This window comes from Kryptolebias marmoratus, linkage group LG17 (assembly GCF_001649575.2).
Source record: "Kryptolebias marmoratus isolate JLee-2015 linkage group LG17, ASM164957v2, whole genome shotgun sequence".
Taxonomy (NCBI): Eukaryota; Metazoa; Chordata; class Actinopteri; order Cyprinodontiformes; family Rivulidae; genus Kryptolebias; species Kryptolebias marmoratus.
Window position 1 is genome coordinate 20,523,998 of NC_051446.1, and position 22,006 is coordinate 20,546,003.

General features: G+C 39.1%; 1 protein-coding gene across 2 annotated transcripts in view; it reads left to right on the forward strand.

Moving 5' to 3' along the window:
* Positions 1-22,006, forward strand: part of dock1 (dedicator of cytokinesis 1) — a 194,476-nt gene that overhangs the window by 151,817 nt on the left and 20,653 nt on the right. For both annotated transcript variants that reach the window (XM_037981021.1, XM_017437189.3), the window contains exons 32-44: positions 3,488-3,546; positions 4,385-4,533; positions 6,027-6,112; positions 6,416-6,572; positions 7,028-7,068; positions 7,892-7,982; positions 10,177-10,296; positions 11,907-11,996; positions 12,152-12,256; positions 17,084-17,225; positions 17,611-17,692; positions 19,483-19,567; positions 20,965-21,051. In XM_037981021.1, the coding sequence (XP_037836949.1) occupies positions 3,488-3,546; positions 4,385-4,533; positions 6,027-6,112; positions 6,416-6,572; positions 7,028-7,068; positions 7,892-7,982; positions 10,177-10,296; positions 11,907-11,996; positions 12,152-12,256; positions 17,084-17,225; positions 17,611-17,692; positions 19,483-19,567; positions 20,965-21,051 (1,294 nt within the window). The remainder of the gene's footprint in view (positions 1-3,487; positions 3,547-4,384; positions 4,534-6,026; positions 6,113-6,415; positions 6,573-7,027; positions 7,069-7,891; positions 7,983-10,176; positions 10,297-11,906; positions 11,997-12,151; positions 12,257-17,083; positions 17,226-17,610; positions 17,693-19,482; positions 19,568-20,964; positions 21,052-22,006) is intronic.

Genomic DNA, 22,006 nt, shown 5'->3' on the forward strand with positions numbered 1-22,006 from the left:
GTGTGTGATGCTGAACAGGCTTTCTTTTTGGACTGGAGGAACATGGCAACTCCCCTAGGGCAGATCCAATTGTAGAGACCATAAAATATATATTACAAATATATACAGGCATGTGATGCTGGTGACCAAATGTTTTAAGAAATAAATAAGAAATGTATATAAATAAGAAATCATCAGCTTTTGATGTTTATTTATTCAAAATGAGCTTTTTAAGCTGCTGTTTTTGTTGCAGATGCATTACAGTTTCTTTCACATCTCTTGAGTTTACTATAGTTCACATTTTTTGAAGTGGGGTGCTGTGGAAATGTTTTGAGCAACTATTATCTTACCTGTTTTAGACAAGCCTTTGAATGAGCTCAGCTGGAAGACAGGATTTAATTCTGACAGATACTGGTGAGTCCGAACGGGGCCAAGACTAAAGTATATTCATGGCTTCTCGATATATTTAAGATATTTCTATTCTCAAAGATTTATTTCCAGGTCATGCAAATGCTGTGTTATAAACCTTTAGATCACCATTAGTTTTCACATTATTTACATAGTATTGTATGTAATTTAATTCAGTTCAACTTATTTATATACCATTGGTTTATAACAAAAGTAATCTTAGGGCGCTATACAAAGAAAACAATAGGTCTAAATCATAAATCTGATTTAGATTCAAATCCAATTACAGTGAATTATTTCTAATTATACTACAATACATTCACTAACGGTACATTATTAAGCCAGCAGATTGCAATCCCCACACTTTGGTGACAGTGGAATGGAATGTCTCCCTTATTAACAGGAAGAAACCTCCAACAGAACCAGGCTGACGATGGAAAGAGATGCAGACAAACACACAAGGATTGGTTTAGGTGTAGTTTCTATAGAAATAAAAACCAGTTAAAAGCAGCAATAACTGCAAATACAAACTTGAAGAGCAGAGACAGTAAAGACGGCAGCAGAGTGAGGAGATGTGGTCAGTCTGTTCTCCCTCCAGCAGTCTGAGCCTATAGCAGCATAATTACAGGGTTAGCTCAGGAAACCCAAGCCAAACCTAACTATAGGATCTATCAGAAAGGAAAGTCTTAAGCCTGGCCTTAAAAGTAGACAAAGTCTCAGCCTCACAGACAGAAATTAGAAGTTGTTTCCACAAGAAAGGAGTCTAATAACTGAAATTCCTTTCTACTTTTAGAAACACTAGGAACCATAAGTAAACCTGTAGTCCGAGAGCAAAGGGCTCTGTTAGGAAAACATGGAGCAAAAAGAGCAATAATATAAGATTAAGCTTTGTGATTGAGAGCTTTGTATGCTAGAAGTAAGATTTCAAATTCACTTAAATTAAGAATATCATAAATCTGCTTTTATCTGTTTTTAAAACCGTGTAAACTGCTGTAATTTTTATAAATTTTTAGATTAAACTCATTTTAAGAAGGCAGCAATCCACTTTAATATTGGAATAGATGTTAGCCTGTCAATCCTGTTAGAAAATTCAAAAAGCTATCTACAACAGGTGAGATATAAATGGTTCATATCCTTTTCACAAAACCTCACTTCAAATGATCTGAACTGTCCCTTTAAGTGAACGGATTTTGCTTAATGCTCATCTGAACAGACTCACTGCAGTTAATTTAAATAGTGAGAATAGGATGAGAAAATAGGCTGTTCATAGTCTGAAAACTCTGAAAGCTGAGCCAGACGGCTTTATTTGTCCCATCAGGCAATTTATTCTTTGCCTTTGACATAAACAATCAGAACACATCATATCAACGTGGGAACATTTTTTTTGGAAAATCAGCAGCGCAGACAACAAATCCCGTAAGTCTATTCTGTCCACAGCAGCACAGTTGTTAACTAGTTTGGTTTTTTTTTTGTTTTTTTTTCAAATAAAAGACTTTATTTCATCTTTGGTGGAATTAATAGCTGGTTAGAAGTTTTTTGGATGGTGTTCTTTGCTAGTTTGTCTCAATTATTGGGCGAAGATAAGCCGGAGAAGCGATGTCAGAACAGCTTATTGGATAGATTTATGCAACTTGTTTTTGTGTGTGTTATCAACCTGCTGAGCCACGCAGAGAGGGTGAGGCAGAGTCTGCTCTAAAAGCTCGAACACACTATTGAGTTGAGTGCAGTTATTCCCGATGGGGAACCAGCAATAAAGATGCATCTAATTATTTATCAGCATGCAGTAGTGCAGAGAGCGCGTTCTGTAATAGGCTAGCAGAACTATGGGGGTAAAAAAAGGTCAAAAATGGCTCTCTCTATGGATTGTCTTTATTGTAGTTCTTAGTTTAATAAACTATATCAGGTTAAAAATGTTTTTACCAAGAAATGTCTATTCTGTCAATGAAGCTGTTTTGTTGTGATCATTTCCACTGAACTGGCCTCTCTTTGTACGTCGCCCCTCTGTCCTCTTGTTTCCGTTCTTGTTTGTCTATCCATCATTCACTCTTTGTCCGTCCCTTTGTCCTTTCCAACTCCGCACTCGTCCTCCGGGTGACCTGGGACAGGACTGTAAGCACGGAGACCGGCGCCAGGCTGTCATGCAGATTGGGTCCTGACCTGAACGTGACACAGCCGATCGGCTTACGAGCCCCAAATTCACAAAAGCCAGTACGGAGAGGGAGGAAGAGTATGATTCTTCGACTTTTTCCGGAAAAACCTTTGGCTTATGTGAAGGCTCGACTCAAACCAACCTGTAAAAACATTACCAGAGACGGAATGATCAAACACTACACCTTATATCATCCAGCCTCTGTTTATTTTTATTTTTTTTTCTGGGTAACCTGAGCAGAGGAGAGATTGTAACTGACAAACAGCTGACGGAGAGAAGTGTGAATGTTTTGAATCAGCTCAGGCAGAAATAACTTACATGTGAGAGAACATCATGCACAAACAGAAGCTACTTCACCATCATCCAAGCACAATAAATCTGTTTGATTTCGACTCTCGCTACAACAATGTATACAGTTTTCCATTATTTGTTTGGCTGGCTGTAAAGAATTGAGCAGAAAAACATCATGTACATTCAATGTTGTTTTTCAATCTTGTTTTTTTTCCTCCAGTTGTTTATTCGTTCATTCTTTTTCTCACATTTCAATCCAAATCTCACAGCTATGAGCAACAATACTGGTCTCTGTCTGTGCCAACAACTCTGACACTGATTTTATTTCTGGAACTCTCTGTACAGCTGTAATGTCACTCCTCCGTGCAGTCTTAATGTATAATCTGAATCTTAACAAATATACTTACTTAGCTTATTTTCTTACCGTGAACTGCGGCTAACGCGTAGAGTTTGGAGGCCATTTTCAAGCGCCATCTCAGCCGAAGCAAACGCTCAACGCCTCACTCAAATCCAGTGTCGAGAACGGCGTGCGCCACCTCAACTCTGCGTCTCTTTTCACTTCAAAGCAGTTCAGTTTCTTTAAACAACGCCAGCTCGGAACAAAAAGCATTACATAATGTGATAACAGCAATTGTGACGACATCTATGTTTGTGTTTCAGGTACCAAGACATGAGGAGACAGATTGGCTTCGAAATCAGGGATATGTGGTACAATCTAGGTAATTTCACTCATTCAGTCTGTGTCAGCATTGTTCATTTTCACTTTTCATAAAGAAAGTTTATTTTCTGCTTTAAATTCACACCACTTTACAGCGTCTGTGCACCGCGACAATGGCTTCTCACTTTGTGTTTATGATTCTATGCAAATTAAGTATCCTGGAAGTCATAATCTGTCAGGCAAGCAAAGATCTTTAGCTGAATATATACTCTCATGTGGTAATTGGTTTTTGAGCAATCTGTAACAGTCAAGTCTGAACTGGAAGGAAATTACACTGCAGCACAGGGAGTTGGGTGTTGGCTTTTGGTGCCTGTGCCTCCATTTTCATTGTAACCAAACCTTCTGAGTCTATAAATTGGCAGATTTGTTTGAGATGTTTTGGTTACAATAGAAATTATTCTGCTTTTGACTCTAATTCTGCTCAAATAAAATAAAGGCCTAGCATTCTTTGAAGGAAACCATATCGCCCATCACCTTTTATGCTAGAGTTTTAAGCTCAGATGAAAAGGGACTAAGTTACAGCCTGTTCGGTAAAAATCTTGTAAATGATGTCATCTTGTGCAATATTGCTCAACGTATGGACTCAGAGGATGACTTTCAGCAACAACCACATTACATTTTAGCTTTATCTATAAAATCGACTGAGTTTTAGCCATTTTTGTCTGGCTAATATTGCTAAGCTGTGGTGGCCATCTTGAATTGGGGCGACTCAAAAACATCAGTTGTAGATGCACATCCAGTGATTACTTTCTGACAGTGTCTTTTGAATCTGTCCAGTTTTTTTTTTTATACTAAAGGATTGTGTGCATTACATTTTGTGTCGTTTTTCCCTCTTTAAGGCCCCCACAAGATCAAATTCATCCCTGAGATGGTGGGTCCAATCCTGGAAATGACCCTGGTTCCTGAGATCGAGTTGCGAAAAGCCACCATCCCCATCTTCTTTGACATGATGCAGTGCGAGTTTCACTTCACAAGCTGCTTTCAACGGGTACGTGTTCTAAAACATTAGGTGAATGATGCAAAATACAATAAGGATGCTAAAATTTGAAAATAAAAGGAGTACTAGTAAAACCACTTAACAAAAGCAAAAGCAGCACACAGGAGTCCATCTGATGATAAGCTTCATAGCCCAAAGCCTCCTTGTAATTCTGTAAATCTCATTTTGTTGTGCTACATTTACTAACAGCCACAGTAAGTATAAGTTGTAATTGTGCGTTTCTGCTGTGGAATTTATCTTCTGCATGAGTAAATCTATTTGGTTACAGCTGTTCTGTTAAATGATGTCTCAGGCAGACTTCAGCCCTCTGAGGGTTCCCCAAAATATGCAACGCTAATGTCGCTCTTATCAAACTGGGAAAAAATAGGTGTTCCTTTAGCTTCTTCTGTTAGATCAGTGGACTTCAATTAAAATTCAGCGAGGTTGGCCTAAAGAAAGTTTTCTCAAGCGAAGGTCCAGAATATGTAGATTTAAATTCTCTTTTAGTGGCAGCCCTGCTAGTTTTCTTCACTCACCATATTGTTTTTTTCAGGCCTGTCCCTCTGTGGACTGGCAGCTTCTCTTCAGAGAGAAGCAGAGAGAAACTGCAGGCTGGATGAGGGAATTACCATAAATGCTAGAAAGGTTGTGCCACATAAAATAAATTGGTGTAAATGTGGGAAAAGTGGCACTGCCTAAAATTAAATACCGTGGATTGTAGGAAAGCTGCATCACCTAAAATGAATCACTGTAAATGCTACAAAAGCTGAGTCGCCTAACATGAATTAGTGTAAACAGGCAATTGCGTTGCCTAAAATAAATTACTGTTAATCATGGTCCAGATAGGGCTTCATTTGGGTCCAGATCCGTATGTCAGACCATTTTTTGAGGGTGAGAGTGGCAAAAAAATCACCTCTCAGGATCTAAACTCATTGAAGTTAAATATATTTTTTGTATTTCTTTGGCTTGTCCCCTATTTAAGCTCCAGCAGCATCAATTTTACCGGCTTTCTGTCTGCCTTTCTGTCATTTCCTATCAGACAACAATATTTATATCTTGTCCTACAAGGCCACTTTCTCCCGTTCTCTTCCTGTATCTGGCCGGTACACAAGTATATCAAGAAGCCAGTGAACACACTTTTGTTTCATTGCAATAAAAATCTGTTTCTTATACAGCTGCTACATAGAAATATTAGAGAAACAGGTCCATGCATCACTGTCAACAGCTCCAGCAACAACAGAGCAGAAGCAAAAAGGGGTCGCGTCTCGCGATGCGGCCCTGTTCCGTCTTCTAATAAAATTGAAACCGATAAAGAAAAGCTTCCATAATGAACAGAAAACACAAGCTAACAGCCAGCTGGGCAGCAGGAAAGTGGCGATTAAAGTCAAACCCCAAAGCCCCTCAGCCAAGTGTTGATGCAGGGAGAGGGTGAGACGGGGAGATGGCGTTAATGAATTGAAAAATTAGCCACAGTGATTATTTACGCCTGCTCCGTCTAATTGCAGTTTGAGAACGAGATCATCACCAAGCTGGATCACGAGGTGGAGGGGGGTCGCGGAGACGAGCAGTACAAAGTTCTCTTTCAGAAAATGTAAGTGCTGATTAATGGGCAGGATAACGCCTGAGCCGCTCGCAAGTTAGATAATGCTAATTGCAACATAGCACTCCTCAAAATAACCACAGTGTGCTGATAATCACACGACTTCTCAACGCAGCTTGCCTCTTTTTATATATGGAATTAGATGCTTACTTTCTTATTGGGCTAAATAATGTTTCCTTTTTTTTTCTTTTGGAGTTTGACATTTTACTGCTAAAGAAACTTCCTAGCATGTGTTTTTCCTCACAGTGTCTTCTCTTTCTTGTGTCCCCATAACCACAAAATGCAAACATTAAGACTGCTGGAGCACTGCCGTAAGCACCTGTACTTGGCCAGGACAGGTGAGAACTTCGTCACATTGGTGGTGCATCTGCTGGAAAGGCTGCTGGACTACAGGACCATCATGCATGACGAAAACAAGGAGAATCGCATGAGCTGCACCGTCAACGTGCTCGTAAGATGGCTACTTTTAGTTGCTTCAACACACCCAAACACTGCAGCGGTAGATTAACCCACAGGTTGGATTCATTAGAGGACACAAATACATCACTAATGGACATATATAGCAACAGATTGTTGCTAATAACTTGGTTATAACTATGTACGTCTACCCTCGGACAAAATAACCACCTTAAAAGGTCACAGCTGGTTGTGCAGAGAAAACTGAACCACTGCCTCTATGTGAAGTCACATTATAATTGGGGGACATTTAAAATTACATTTTATCTCACATTTAAAAATAATTCCAACATTGCATTAATTTTTTTGCCTGCTGCAAGTCAACAAAGAACAATGTATTTTATTATTGCATTAAAAGCAGAATACACAGAAGCTTTGCAGGCATTGTGGGACTTGTGAATAAAAAATGTTTTAAAGCTGCTAAATGTTGTGTCTCTGTTTGTTCCGTAGAACTTTTACAAGGAGATTGACAGAGAAGAGATGTACATCAGGTAAGATCCAGTCCGGCTTTGTGCTTTAAAGTTTATTTTCAGTTCTTTTGAGGAATTTTACACAAAACGCTGAGGTAAAATATGCCTCCTGTTTCTCGAGCATTATTAGAAATAAAAGAGGTATTTGTTTAGCTGTGGTAAAAACATAGTTCAGAATTTTGGAAATAGGGTTCTGATGAAGAGTTGGGGAACAGAAAATATCTTACCTGTTGTAGATGGCTCATTGAACAGCCTCAGTTTGGAGAAATAGTTTATTTCTGACTGGACTGATTTGCTAACAGTGAGTTTGAATTGGGCGAAGAGTGAATAGCTGCAGTTTTTATACACCTGTAGCCTCAAAAGGATCATCTGTGGTACAGTGGTATGCTTTGTATTGCACAGTTTTATACGGAAGATTTTATGGCTGTTTAGCTATCTGTAGCACTTCTGGTGCAGCCTGGGGCACTTCCTGGAGAAATATATTATATATTTCTGCTATAATAACAACGCAGGAGAAAAGTGACAGCAATGTTAAGCTTTTTTAAATTGTGTTCACATAAACTGCTATGAAATTTTGGGGATTGACATTCGTTTCAGACAACAACAACCCACTCTGGTGTTGGCCTCACTCAGATTAGCCCTCAACTTTTTATTCAAATCAGAATTAAACTATTTCTCCAAACTGAGGTCGTTCAAAGCGCCATCTACCACAGGTAAGATGATAACCTTGCCACAGAACCCTCTTCAAATGGTCTGAATAATTCTTTTAAGTGTTTGTTAGCAAAGAGTAAAGTGTGCAAATCTATTTAAATATGAGCCCCACTTTAAAACTGTTTGTTACCAGGTACCTGTACAAGCTGTGCGACCTGCACAGAGAGTGTGACAACTACACCGAAGCTGCTTACACTCTGCTGCTACATGCAAAACTACTCAAGGTACCCGAACAGCACCAAAGAAAATATGTTTGCTTATAGTCACTGCTAAGCTGTTGTCAGGCGAGTAGCATTTAACCTCAGGCATCAAACAAATATACAGTATGTCTCTAAATTTAAATGTGCACAGAAATGAAACAATTTATCTGCATCCATTTAAAATCAACCTTGGCATTAGATGGCTGCTAAGGGGGCAGAAATGCTGAGCAACATCTTTTTCATGCTGCCAACATAAATCATGACTAATATCTAATCTTTCCTCCAAAAGAGGAAAAAAAAAATCATCAAAGGTAAAGCAGAGGAACAGCACTCCGCTGCGAATTATCAACACTAGTGTAAGCTATCTCTGCTTAATGTGTGAAAACAGGCACATTTCTTCTCATTTTCATTAGCTGTACAAAAAGTGATAAGTTTGTTTGGATTGTTTCCGGTACGATCACAACATTTTGTTAATGTAGTCCTTCTCTTCAAGTTTCTTCTGGCCCCAAAATATATCACAACACGATTAAAAAAAAAAAATCCTTACACAACAAATTGCAGTGTCTATTCCCAGCTGGGGGTTTTAGTACATTGTAAATTTGAAGTTATTCCTGCGTGCCTTTTATCCAAAAGTGTATCATCCAGTGTCTCATTTGTATTTGCATAAACGGCTTCTGCTGCTTCAGCCCGCTGGTTCTGTCTGAGAGGAGCAGGCTGTGACTGAAGCCTATTCTCCTCTCTGACTAGTCACAGTCACGTTTGCAGGAGTTAATTATATTACGTTAAATTTGCTCAACTTTTTAGCATCTGTGTCTTCCTGATTAAAGCATCCAGAAGAGAGAGCTTTAGAAGCTGATTAATCGTGTTTTTACTGGTGTCTGTGTAATTCTTTCAGTCTTCACTTGTCTTTTCATGTGGACTCCTGCTGAGGCACACAGAAAAAAGGACTGCTGATCAGATAAAAAAAAACCCAATACATTTATTTTTAAATAAAATAAGTTTAAAAACAATCTGAGCTGAAGAAAATGCTGATGGCAGATAATGAATCCTGCATCCGCCAGCATTTATAGAACCAACCATGGTCTTGTAGTAATAACGGGTCCTTAGGTGGAAAATTGCCTGTTTTATAATAACTTTGACGAATTAAAAACACAGTAATGTATCAGCTCTTTAGTTCTGTCGATTCAGGGTCAGAGGGCTTCCACAAATAAATGCGGAGATCCTTTTCACCGTGTAAATGCTGCATTCAAGCTGTAAATAAATCAATAAGGAAAGCCTCCCTGCATTCCTCCTCACACCACAGCAGCTTTGTGCAGAGCAATTACATTTTCACTTATCTCTAGGACAGGATGTGCAAATTTGATGGCTTTTCTATTTCAAATCCTGGTGAAAGACGTTAACTACACCGTGGAATCCCTGGTAATAAACCCATCCTGACACATATATAAAAATTTAACGTCTTTACACTCAGGCCAATCAGATTGTCCCTTCCTGCCAAGCTGCTCCAGCCTGTCAGAAATCTTATTATTCTCGGTGCCGGTTTGAAGAACAAGCACATAAACGGGCCTGTTCCAGTGTTTCTCTCCGCACTCCGTCATTGTTTACAAAAATCAAACATAAAATAGCTTCATGACTCAGTTGTTTTCGGTGTTTATATTAACACAAATGATGCCTCTTGACTCCACTTCAGTGGATTGGCTTCAAGGAGGCTGGAGTGCTATTTTGGGTGATAGGAATTCTTTTGACAAATATTAAAACCGCGTGGGTCGAGCCATGAATAAACACGCAGGTAGTTTGATTTTTATTTTGACTTTATAACATCAAAGAAAAAGTCTAAACGCATGATATACCCAGTGGAAACGAACCAATATAAGTTTGATTTATACTTCCTGGAGAGCAAAACGTAATGTAGACAATAAATTTAAATTAGCATAACTGTTTTTGCAAATGAACCCTTCGAATAATTGCTTCAGAAATGCAATCCATTGATCCTCCCTCTGAAGTATTTAATATTTAGCGAAGCACGCATCACTGGCCACGTCTCAAATCTCCACGTCGCCCTTCCAAAGTGTAAGGCAGCATTAAAAAGAATTGCGCGTCAATTTCACCCATTTGCATTTGCGATAAGTCAGTGATTGATTTCTCGCCACCTATCCACCTTTTTGCTCTGCATCATTTTGTGCAGCATTGACCCCCGTTGCTAATTTGTCCTCTGCAGTGGTCAGATGAGCCGTGTGCAGCCCACCTGACCCAGAGAGACGGGTACCAGGCTGCAACTCAAGGACAGCTCAAGGATCAACTCTACCAGGAGATTATTAATTACTTCGATAAGGGCAAGGTAAGAAGTGTACCAGAACCTCCCACAACCACACACACACACAGATGTGTTTTGTTTCTGTAGAGCAGCAATTGTTTTTCTGTAGGGCTAATAATCCTCTTCTTTTAGATGGATGAAGGTGCGTCTCAGGCCACAAAAGTATTATTATTTTGTTCCTCTTATAACCTAACCTTTTATAAAAGCCTTTCGCCGGTTCTCTTATCATGCTGCCCTATTTCTATTTTACCTTAATACCACATCCGTGCTACGCTTGAATGCCATCTGTTCCACTCAAGAATGAGAAAATGTCCCGCTTCATAAAAAATCGGTACTGTGCTAGTCTACCCCCCCCTCCACCCAAAGAAGAAAACTGTTTTTGTCACCAGGCCTGTGAGCTAAGCCTGGAATGAATCTGGAGAGCTGTTGCCAGATCTTCTCAGGGATGAGGTCCGAAGCATGTGTTGTCAGAGTTGGGATGCAGCCCCCCATTCTTGCTTCTCCAGCCAGCTGTCACTCAGCAAAATTCGGTTAGGGAGACAACTATGTGGACAAACAAACACACAAGCCAGCAAGAGGGATATTGATGTGTTATAGTGGCTGCAAAAAAAAAAAAAAAACATCAACGCTCCGAGGAGCAGAGTTTCATCTGAGTGTCAAAGGAGTCAGACAGAAAGCAGTCCCAGATGGTCTTACTGCCGCCACCGCTCTCGCTGATGGAAGGCTGATCTGAGATGCAGTCTGGACTCGGTCCACCTCCAGTCTTAGTTCAATTCAATCGACTCTGTAAGGAAGTCAGTCAGAAGCTTTTCGACATGTCACCCACCCATGACACCGCCCTGCTGCAGGAGACGAGCTCTGAAAGAAACGCAATTAGAAGATGGCAACGAGTTTTGGTCTTTTGGATCACCAAAACATTTCATTATACGGACATAATAAGAGAATGTTCGCATTTCCAAATGTCTAATCTCCTCTTCATTTAAAAATACTTGGAAAAACTAGTTGCTAAGCAATTGTTACACACAAATAATCTGTTTGAGCAGTTTCAGCCAAAGGTTAGAGCTCATCATAGCACAGAAACAGCCCAGGTGAAAGTTCACTAATAATATATAATCTATCCTGTTCCTGTTAGATTTCAGTTCTACATTTAATCCAGTTTATCACAGTATTCTGTTAGAGAGACCTGAACTTGGTATTGGAATGAAAGCAACATATTTAATTTAATTTATATCAGATTTATCTGTTCCTCTTAAATAAATAAGAAATTATCTTTATGCAATTATGACTTAGTCATGGAGTTCCACAGGGTTTGATGCTTGGACCGGTACTTTACTATATTACTATACTTTATTTTTTACATTCAAAGTTTAAAAAAAAATTAGATAGCATGGTATAAATTGGTATAAATTTGTATAAATTGGTATCACTTTACATTAAGGTTGGCAAAATGAAGCTATATACAAATATATACATGAAAAATTCAATAAATTAATTAAAATTCAAGCATGTTTTAAAGATATAAAACAAAAATTAAGTAATATTGCTTCAGAAATGCTAGCTGACAGTTAATCTTATAGTCATTAGAGAGTTATTCTGTAGAATTGATTAATTCTTTAATTGCCTGTGTTTTACAGATGTGGGAGGAGGCGATCATTTTGAGCAAAGAACTGGCTGAACAGTATGAAAACGAAATGTTTGACTTCGAGCAGCTTAGTGCATCTTTGGTAAGAATTATTTGCAACATTTAAAATAAAATTTTCACCATTGGTTTGGAACTACTCAAATATGTGTAACATTTGCAAGAAAAATCACAAATAACGTGTGTCTAAATGTATATGTTTTCAAGGATACTAACATGAGCCGTTTTATGTCCCAACAGCGGAAGCAGGCCCAGTTTTATGAGAACATAGTGAAGGTTATTCGGCCTAAACCGGACTACTTCGCTGTGGGCTATTACGGAATGGGGTTCCCCTCTTTCCTACGTGTGAGTATTATTAAAATACATTTTCCAGATTCAGCCATTAATGTCTGCTGAATCTGCTCACACTGGGTCCCACAAGTTTGCTTGTGTTAACCTATGAATTGTGAGCTGACTCCATTATTGTGTCTCTTTTTTTTCGGTTCTTAATTCTTCCTGTCCGATTCACGCCCATGTTGAGTGTTTGCATTAACATCTGTTGTCAGTTGATCCGCCTACAATGGATTCTCAAATTAACCCAGATGAAGGCTCACGAGAACCAACCCAGTCTATTGTGTCCAATTAAATGGCTGATCATGCTGCTTTAATTCCATCACTCGATCCTCCGCTAAAAGCTAGTTACTCTACAATAAGATCATCACAAGGCATGCCACCCCCACGTGCAACAGCAAAGCAGGCGCTCACCGTAATCTGAAAGGAAACAAAATGAAATGGTCACTTTCTAAATTGCTTTTAGTGGCTGCAGAATCACGAGCTTTACATCCAGAACCCTACGCTTGTGTGGATGCAGAGAAAGTACGTGCAAATGTTTTAAACCACTCCTAATTTCGTTGCACTTTGCTTCCAAAGAGTGAAACTTTTTTTGTATTCTTTCAGAGTCGTCTCCAGGCTTTCTGAAGTTTTTTTTTTATAGTGTTTTTCTTGTTGTTGTTTGAACTTTAATTGATTTTTTTTTTTCTTTTGTCCAATCCTTGTACCTGACCATCACAGCATATTGTGCAGTGTGTATTTACAAAAACGAAGGAAGTGGACCAAAGTAATATATCTATGCCAGATGAACACTATCTGAAATTTGTGGCTGGAATAGGAAATCGAAAGAAATGGAAAAAGAGAAAAAGCTCCGACCTTAGATGCATCATTCTTGAGTAAATCATCAACTGTATGACAATTTTTCATCTAATAGCTTTTTAAAAATCACTGTGGTGATGTTAAAATGCAATTTTATACATCTGATTGTGTTATTTTTAGCATTTTTCAGAGATTCAACGAATGAAATTGGAGCAAAATGTATTTGTGTGACACTGTTGGTAACAAAGTGACTAAAGATCCTATTTATGATTTTTATTTATTTTGCTAAGCTCTCTGTAACGTGACGACACATCATTGGTTCATCCCTTGAATTTAGGATCAGTTTTATGTCTGAATGAGTTTTAGGCTAAAGTTAAAGCAGTGCAGCAAACAAAAATTGTTCCTCTTAAAAAAAAACTGCCAAAGCCCAAAGGAAAACTTTGGAAGACCCTCAGAAAGCCAAAGGAAATGTTGCTGAAAACCACTTTAAAAGATTACAAGAAAGGAAACAAAAGTAAAGGAGGACTCCAGACTTTTGCACAGTTCTGTAACTTGAGCACAAGATGCTCATGAAGGTGGCAGTACTAAAATAAGTACTATTCTCTATTCTAAAATTGTTTTAAATATCAAAGATATGCAATATTGTTTGCATTCAACTGATAACAAATAAATGTTTCAGAAATAAACTACAGAAATTGTATTTCAAAACACAGAGTGAACGCTGAGTTCTGCACGACTTTGCTGAAGAAGCTTAAACTAGTGTGTAAAGACAAGCTAAAAGGAGCAAAAAGCTATCTAAAAAAGCAGAACCTTAGCGAAAAGCCAAAAGCAGCAAACGGCTAGCTTAAAGTTAAAATAACAAAATGCTACAATAAAAAACCAGGTTAAAATAACAATAATATAACAGTTAGTCTCAAAGATTAGCCTAGATGTTGTAATAAATTAATTTCTAAAATAGCATTGAGTATGCAGAGTTAAATAGATCATCTGGATCAGGATTGGCTGTTAGAAAATTTTAACATAACTGATTTAAAAACAAAAAAAAGCCATATCAACTGGATGCAGTCTTCATGTCACAGCACGTTATCATTTTGGGAAATGTGTTACTCTGTCCACAACTTTCTGTGTTTAAAGTTTAATCGTCTTTTTGTTGTGCTTGTTTTTGCCGTCACTATGTCACAGAGGGTTTAATCCTAAATCAGAGGAGAAGCAGCTGCAGTGCTGACAAAGTCCGATGCGTTTGCTTCAACGCGTTCTCCTCAGAGTTGTGTTTTTATGCTGTCATGTGGCACGTCACATAAGGTGTTGTTTTCTCGTCTCAAAGGAATTCATTCGCTTATCTCACAAAGCAGGACACTAAATGGCCCTCAAAGTGATGATCCCGATCGTGCCCTTTTCATTCTATTATGAACAACAGACCTTTCGGCGCGGTCTTTTGCTTCCTGCCGATCTCCATGTGCCCCTCCTCACCCCTTTTATCTGCCGGGGCAGAAACTCCATTACTGACAGGGCAAGCCACGCTGGCCTAATCTAACTGGCTCTTTAAACAGCCTTTCAGGGCTTCTTGGACTATTTCATTTGTTCTGCATTGGATTGACCTTACCCAAATAACCGGGGCATGTGAATACCAGACTGTCCTTCCCAGGAGAACTTGTTAATTTATCTGCTTTTAGATTGTGGCATTGTTTGTGTCTCGTTGGATTAAATATGTGGTACTGATGCTGGTCATGATGACTCAATCCAGTACGTGTTAGCCTTTTTTGGAGCTGCCTTGTACTTTATTTGTTCTCCTGCAGCATTTCAGCTTGGTAAATATTAAAAATACAATCAAATAAGTCATTTAATCACAATATTCTCACTCAGTAGTTTTGTTAATCTGAAAATGAACATAAAGAAGTGTTCAGGTAGAGGTTACTAATTATGATAAATATAATTTAAAGGGATTTTATTCACTCCTCGTCCTGTGTTTCGTGTTGTAGCGTCACAATGTCCTCAGGAAAAAGCCACTTATGTGAGAAAATCAATTTTCTTTTAAAGGCGTTTTGTATGTCAACCCCCTCCCCATCCCTCACCCTCTCCTCTACAATTGATTTTATGCAAGAGTGCGTAATTCAGCTGTTTATGATTTATTGCATCTTCATATAGTTTGACACTAGGGTGTGCGCTAATAGTGAATTGTTTTTGATCTCAAATATTGTTTGAGAATTTGAGATGCAACACTTTTATCATCTTTTTATAGCTCTGTGTAATTTATCGTCTAAAAAACTAACTTTTTGTTTGTTTGTTTTGAGCTGCAGTGACCTTTTATTTCTCAAAATATTTATCTAATGTCATCTATTAAAAATTTAAAGTTGCAAAATCTTGCAGTGAAGTTTTGATTTGTGGTTAAAATCTCATTCTCAGCTTGCTTTGCCCCAATAGAACCATTTGCAATTAGCATTATTTACAAATTCATCCTTTTATTGTTTTCTTTATTTTTCCAGCTTTTTTATTCTAATTGCAGCCAACCCCCCGGTTTGATCGCTTGCTTCCTTTGACAGTGGCAGACCACTTAGCATGACAGAACAAATGCAGCGTTCCCCCACATGCTTTTAGGAACACTCCACGGTCTTCTCATGAAGACATCGTAACACAAAACCAAACTTTTCATCCGTCTCCATGTTGGTTTGCACAACAGATGGGTAGAAGTATCCGTGTTCCTCTAGTCGCTCCTTATATAGTACCGGATTGTTCCATTCTGCTGCACCTCATCCAAACAGCTTGACACTCAATAACATGCATTTTATTTGCACTCGTTGACTTTACATTATACGATCTGTTCCTGCTTTGTCACTTGACTGTATAAAATTGCCTTTTTACCCACTGACAGAGGGGGGGAAAGACCATTTGAGCGTGTATTATTATCTCAATGACAGTCATTTTCAGAACTAGCTGGTGCTTGTATGAGGGTGAAATCAGAATTATAACACCGAGGTGGCTTTACTCACAAACTGAACAGCATAATGAGAATCTACTGTCTTGTTATTTAAAAAAAAAAAAAGTATACAGTGTTGATAAAAGTTTCTGGGTCCTTGATCAGGTTTTAAAGATTTCGAAACATTCATGGGTGAAGAGCTGCAGCAGTGTTCTGTCAGACTGATGGGAAGTTGACTGTGGGACTCGCTCAATCCACTTTTGTAAACTTGTCAATCAAAGCGCTATTTAAAAGGGGCTCCAGGCAAATATCCTGGCTACAATTAATGAAATTAATTGGGGAATTGAGATGTGTGCTATGCATAAACAAACGGAGCTTTCTGTGTGTGAGAAACTGTGCAGAAATGATCGAATGAAGGAAAAAAAAAAAGCAATTGTTGAACTGGTTGGACTTAAAGTTAAAGATTTCCTTAAAATCATATTTTAGGTTTCTGTTGAATTCCCTGAAATTTTACAGTTTTTTTCTTTTTTTGTTCTGTTCTTAACTCCTTAACGTAATTTAAAGTGCTGGCTAAGGTTTTTAATCATGTCACGTTCGATCAAACAGGAAAGTCTTTAAACTGAGAAATGAAGACTTTAGGCAGGAAAACATATGGTGTTTTGTTCAACCAGCTGCAGACTTCCAAGCTGTGGTTAGAGTTGAATATCTGTATTAGGCTAATGACTGACTTTAACAGATGCACCACTTATTTTTAAAGCATAAAGCTGCTCAATCGTTAGCAGGGGAGGATCAGGACCTTTTGTCAGTCGTGACATCACTGCAGCCATTTTAAGGCTTCTTAATCCATTGTTAAAGTTTGTAAAGTCTCCATCAAAATGACCATTTATGACCAGATGAAATATTTTTTTAAAACAAATGCATGGGTATGCTTTTGTTGTCCTTTATTCTGATTTTACCGCTGTCCTTGAAATACTTTTTTTTTTAGCTACTAGATGTTATTTGTCTGTTGTTGTGTCCAATTTATATTCAGAAAGCGCGCACAGTTTACCATTTATAGTCATAATGTGTGCAAATGAGCCCGTCTTCCAGTACACGCTCAAGGATTTGCTGTTTTCTCTCTCGTCCTTCAGAACAAAATATTCATCTATCGAGGGAAGGAATACGAACGCTGGGAGGATTTCGTAGCACGACTCCTTACACAGTTCCCCAACGCAGAGAAGATGAAGACAACGACACCGCCGAGCGAAGACACGACCAACTCCTCTGGACAATGTATCCTCTGCACAATACTTTCAAAATATATGTATTTTTTATATTACAGAGGTTATAATAACTACTGCTACTCCTTAAAGTAAATGAGCTTTTTTTTTATTTTTTCCCCATTTATCTTTTACATATGTTGATGACAAATACTTGTCAGTTAGTTTAAATATTACTATTATTATATCATCATTTTTCTTTAGCAAAACATAGCATATGTAAATTTGGACTGCAAAAATGAAAAATCTAACCAAATCTAATACAGCTGTTTATTTTTATGTATTTTATACTGAGAATTATTTGTTTTGACTTCATAATTTTGCATGATCGTTATTTAGATGTAGCTGAAATCTGCAGTTCTGCAGTTTTGTTGATTTCCTTGATGTTTCTTCCCAAGACATCCAGTGTTTCACAGTAAAACCCCTCCTAAACCTGCCTGCCAAGTTTCAAAATAAGCCCGTCTCTGAACAGATCGTCAGGTAAACGCCTCTCCCTCCGCTCTTCACAGCCGGGGAGCGTGTAACTCAAAAGTTGCACAGCATGTATTTCCGTCTGCCCAGTGCCCAATTTACTTTTCCCGGCCGGTCAAACAGTCGATAGAGCTTGTGATGACACGCTGAAAGTGCATTAGCATTTTCGTTCGGTGTGTAGAGGAGCGCGGAGGTGAAGGTGATTAAATCTTGATTTAAACGCGGGTCTGTGTAGAACAAACACTGGTTGACCTTCTTGTTGTTCCAGTAGCTGTTAACTTTCACCAGCCATCTGCCATTAGTCACCGTGCCAAGTACAACATTGTTTCTACGTCGTCATTAATAGCTTTGTGTCAAGTGCCGGGGCCACGGCAAACAGTGGGCCCCTGCACTCCGGCTTGTCTGCGCGCCAGCCCGGCCCTGCTGCACTCAGCTGTGCAAATTCACTTTGATATGCCACCCAACGCATCAGTGAACATAATTAAAAGAGGGCATTTACTTGGAAAAACCTTCAGGCAAATATACCTGGGCACCGATCTTATCACAAGCCTGCAGCATTGATTCTTTCAGCAGCCTGCTGGCTTGTTTGCTAAGTGTGCCCGATTGGAGAACGGCTCTCTGGGAACAGCCTAGATTATACAGTCACGTTTAGAGATTGACAGAGAAACGTTCCACACAAGACTGCCCATCCCTTTTTTTTTTTCTTTTTTTTTTGCTGCGAATTCTGTCTCTAACCCTCACCCTGCTGTTCCCACTTGTCTTTCTGTCCCTACTCTCTGTTTTTTCTTCTCATTTATTTTCTCATTCAGCAAGGAGATCAGCGGTGCATAGCAATGAGACTGAGCCATTTGAGCCAAAGGGTCACAGCCGCAGGCAGAGCTCGGCCCATTCTGACCTTGCTTTGCCAGACCAAGCTACTCCATCATCTTTAGCCTGCCAACTAATGGCATGTAAAAGGCTTAAATGGGGCAGCAAGCTGAGTTAAATCTGCTTTATTAATCTGTTTATTGGATCAGAAGCTTTTTTTCCTCTGTTAATATCACACTTTCTCAGCTAATTTGAGAACTGGTATTATTGTCAGCACGGAAAGAAACATCTAAACATTAGCGTAGCATGAAAACATCTGAGTTCAGCTTTTCCATGTGTTTTGAACGTCACAACATCTTTTTTAATTAAAAGAAGTTTCCATCTGTGCGCCCTTATTGCTGTTACTTTAAGCATGAAGTGGCAGCGGAAGCAGTTCTGCTCATATTTTACTTATAATTATTCGCTATTAAATTCAGATCATGTTCTTTGAACATATGGCGTGGTTTTATGGATAGCAAATGCAATATGGTGTATATGGATTATAGCGACGTGTTCATTTCCACAACAGTGAGAGTCTGTTTCTCTTTCCTGTCACCGTGAATGAACGCAGACAGCTACTCCCAGCTCTGCTATGCAACACCATCATTTTCTGCCTTTGAAAAGTCTATTAACCTGTTCTGGCAAAGTTCATCTGAGCTTCTGTTGCACATTCTGCAGCTTATCTGCATGTCTGACAAGTCGGGCTGACTTTAGGAGCTGCCAGTGATGTATGTGACCCCAAAAAATTAATTTTTACCCTACGTAGGGATGGCCATTTCCTTAGGTAGATGAAAACCGACTTGCTAAATGGCACAGTTCTGGGCTGAGGTAGCCTGGAGGGGGGTTTGTCCTGTGTTTGACCCGAAGCAAAGCAATCAGCTTGTATCAATCAAGCTATAGATTGGCCCGTAACAGTTTTAAATTACTCTGACACAGATTTTCTCCCTTCCCAGCTTCTACACAGTAAATGAAGTCCATAAATTCCAGTATTCCCGGCCGGTGAGGAAGGGAGAGAAGGACCCTGACAACGAGTTTGCGGTAATTTCTTTCTCTTTCTCTTTTTTTTTTTTTTCTCCACACCCTACCCTGGTTCTGGTTTAATAATATAGTCTACAAAAACAAAAGCATTGCACTTTGAAAGTAACTGTGGGTGCTTTTCTGCAGACTTGGTTCATTATTCTCACGCAGATAAAGCTCCTAAAAGATCACTGTGTGTATTTGGAGTTTACACCAATGATAATAAAATGGTGGTGCTAGGATTTGACATTGCGTGCACTCACAGCTGAGTAGCCTTTAAAGGCAGGTAGGCTGCAATATTAGGAAATGTGATAGCATAATTAGTGAATACTTTGACAATATTGTTGAAATAAATCAGCATTTTCTCATTTTTCTTCTGTTCTGGCCTATAATCATCAAATTTTGTTGTGGGGCAATGAAGAGTCCATTGAGTTGGCCAGCTACAACCTGAATGTATGGTACTTGGAATATGCAATACTGAAAATGCACACACTGATATTGTGATAATACGTTTTCAATATAATGTCTAGCCCTACAGGTAGGATAACATAAAGTACTTTTTTCCCCTGCTAATTACAAACACTCTGACTTTCAAGAGACATATTCGCCTACAAGCTGCAGAAGATCAAAATTGTTTTTAAACATGTTGAAGAAGGTGGGTGCCATCAGGAACATCAAGGCTAAACGAGATGCTTGACTGTGATCTAAATCTGTCTGATTCTAATGCAGCTGTTACCATTCGTCCTGATTTTTAGAACATTACAGATACAGAATTATCATCGGTGCATTCTTAGTATCCAGGTAACTGTGACGAGGAGTCAAATTAAACCCAGTCATGCTTTCTTTTGTGTGTTTACTGTGACATGGAGTCAGCAGGATGATGGATTTAACTCATCTGAGACTTGCTGCTGTTCTCACACTGATTGGTCTTTCTCTGTCCTGCATGAGAGCTGATGGATATCTATGGCTGGACACATTATGTCTGTCACATCTATTAAACTTGTCACTATATAAAAAAGTTTGTACTTCATCATCTATCCATGGCAAGTGATAAATACATTCTGCTGATAATGGGACACTGTTTACTTTAATCGTTCAGTTTGTTTTTCTGACACTAAGGCCCGGTCCCAATACTCGCACTTGCACCCTCGTTCCACCCTCGTGTCCTTCAAATGTCTTTTTGAATTAAACGGTAGAAATATGGCAGTGGTGACAGAGCAAGCTGCGTCTGTCACGAAAAAAAAGCAGTTTTTCAATTGTATCACTTAATGTGGACTCATCCAGACCCCAACCCATTACGTGCAGTTTCAAGGGTTGATTCGATGTTTTGGAGCAAAAACCGTTTAAATTGCTTTGTCAGCTTACGTTGTTTCTGCTTCTGTCTCACAGTGATTTTGTGTTTGTGTTGTCATCTTCAGAACATGTGGATTGAGAGAACCACGTACACGACAGCGTACAAACTTCCAGGCATCCTGCGCTGGTTTGAAGTCAAGTCAGTTTCCACGGTGAGTATGAAGGGCCTTTTCCTAATCAAATGAGGTTCTGCGGGCCCGCTTAAAGGCACTTGATGTGATCCACTTAAGCAGTAAAGACAACAGCCTGGACGCAGGCATGCCATTCCCCGAACTAATAACGGAGCGTGTTCTTTCTTTGCCAGATGGCCCACATTGATTTAGCGAGCACTGCGCCTTCCACTGAAAATAGCCACACAGCACAAAGACGACAAGGGGACAGTTCAGGCCCGTGTCACTGTTGATTTTCTGCAGAATTACCACGATTGGTGTATTGAAAAACCTTTGGCAATGAGGTCTGGCTTAAATGTTTGCTTTAGAACTTGGCCATTTCACCAAAAAGAAACAACCAGAAATGCATTCAAATTAATTTAACTCTCTGATTATTTAAATTGCTTGCAGTTTCTGCAAGAAATAAGTTTAAGGACATAATTTGGAGACAAGGTTGCTGTGTCACTTAGAACAGTGATGCCTGCTGAATCTTTTTAATCGCCTTATTTTGCTACAATATAGATCCACTACTTTCTTTGATTAGCTTATTTTAGTTCACACTCAATTACTCTTTAGTTGTTGCTTTGTGTTTACTTTTATGTTTGTTAAAAGCCTCAGAAAAGGCCGCATTTCATTCTAAGGTATTTATCACTCTGGATCCATAGTTGTGTAACAGGACTGGGTATTTAGTTTAACACAATAATCCCCCAGGTAGCCCCATTTTTAGCACAATCCACACTTTACCAGCCCCCAACTCCCATGTCTACACAGTGGCGTCTTCTTCTCCAATTGTCGTAATGATTCAGAGCAGACATCCCTTCCTTCAGGCTGGGTTTGGAACAAGTTTGTAAGAAGCAGCTTGGCCTCCAGATGAGCCAGGGAGAGGCCAGGTCCCATAGGTCAGACTCGCTATTTAAAGCTTAATGACGAGGCTGTGATTCACCAAGATTAATCCCTC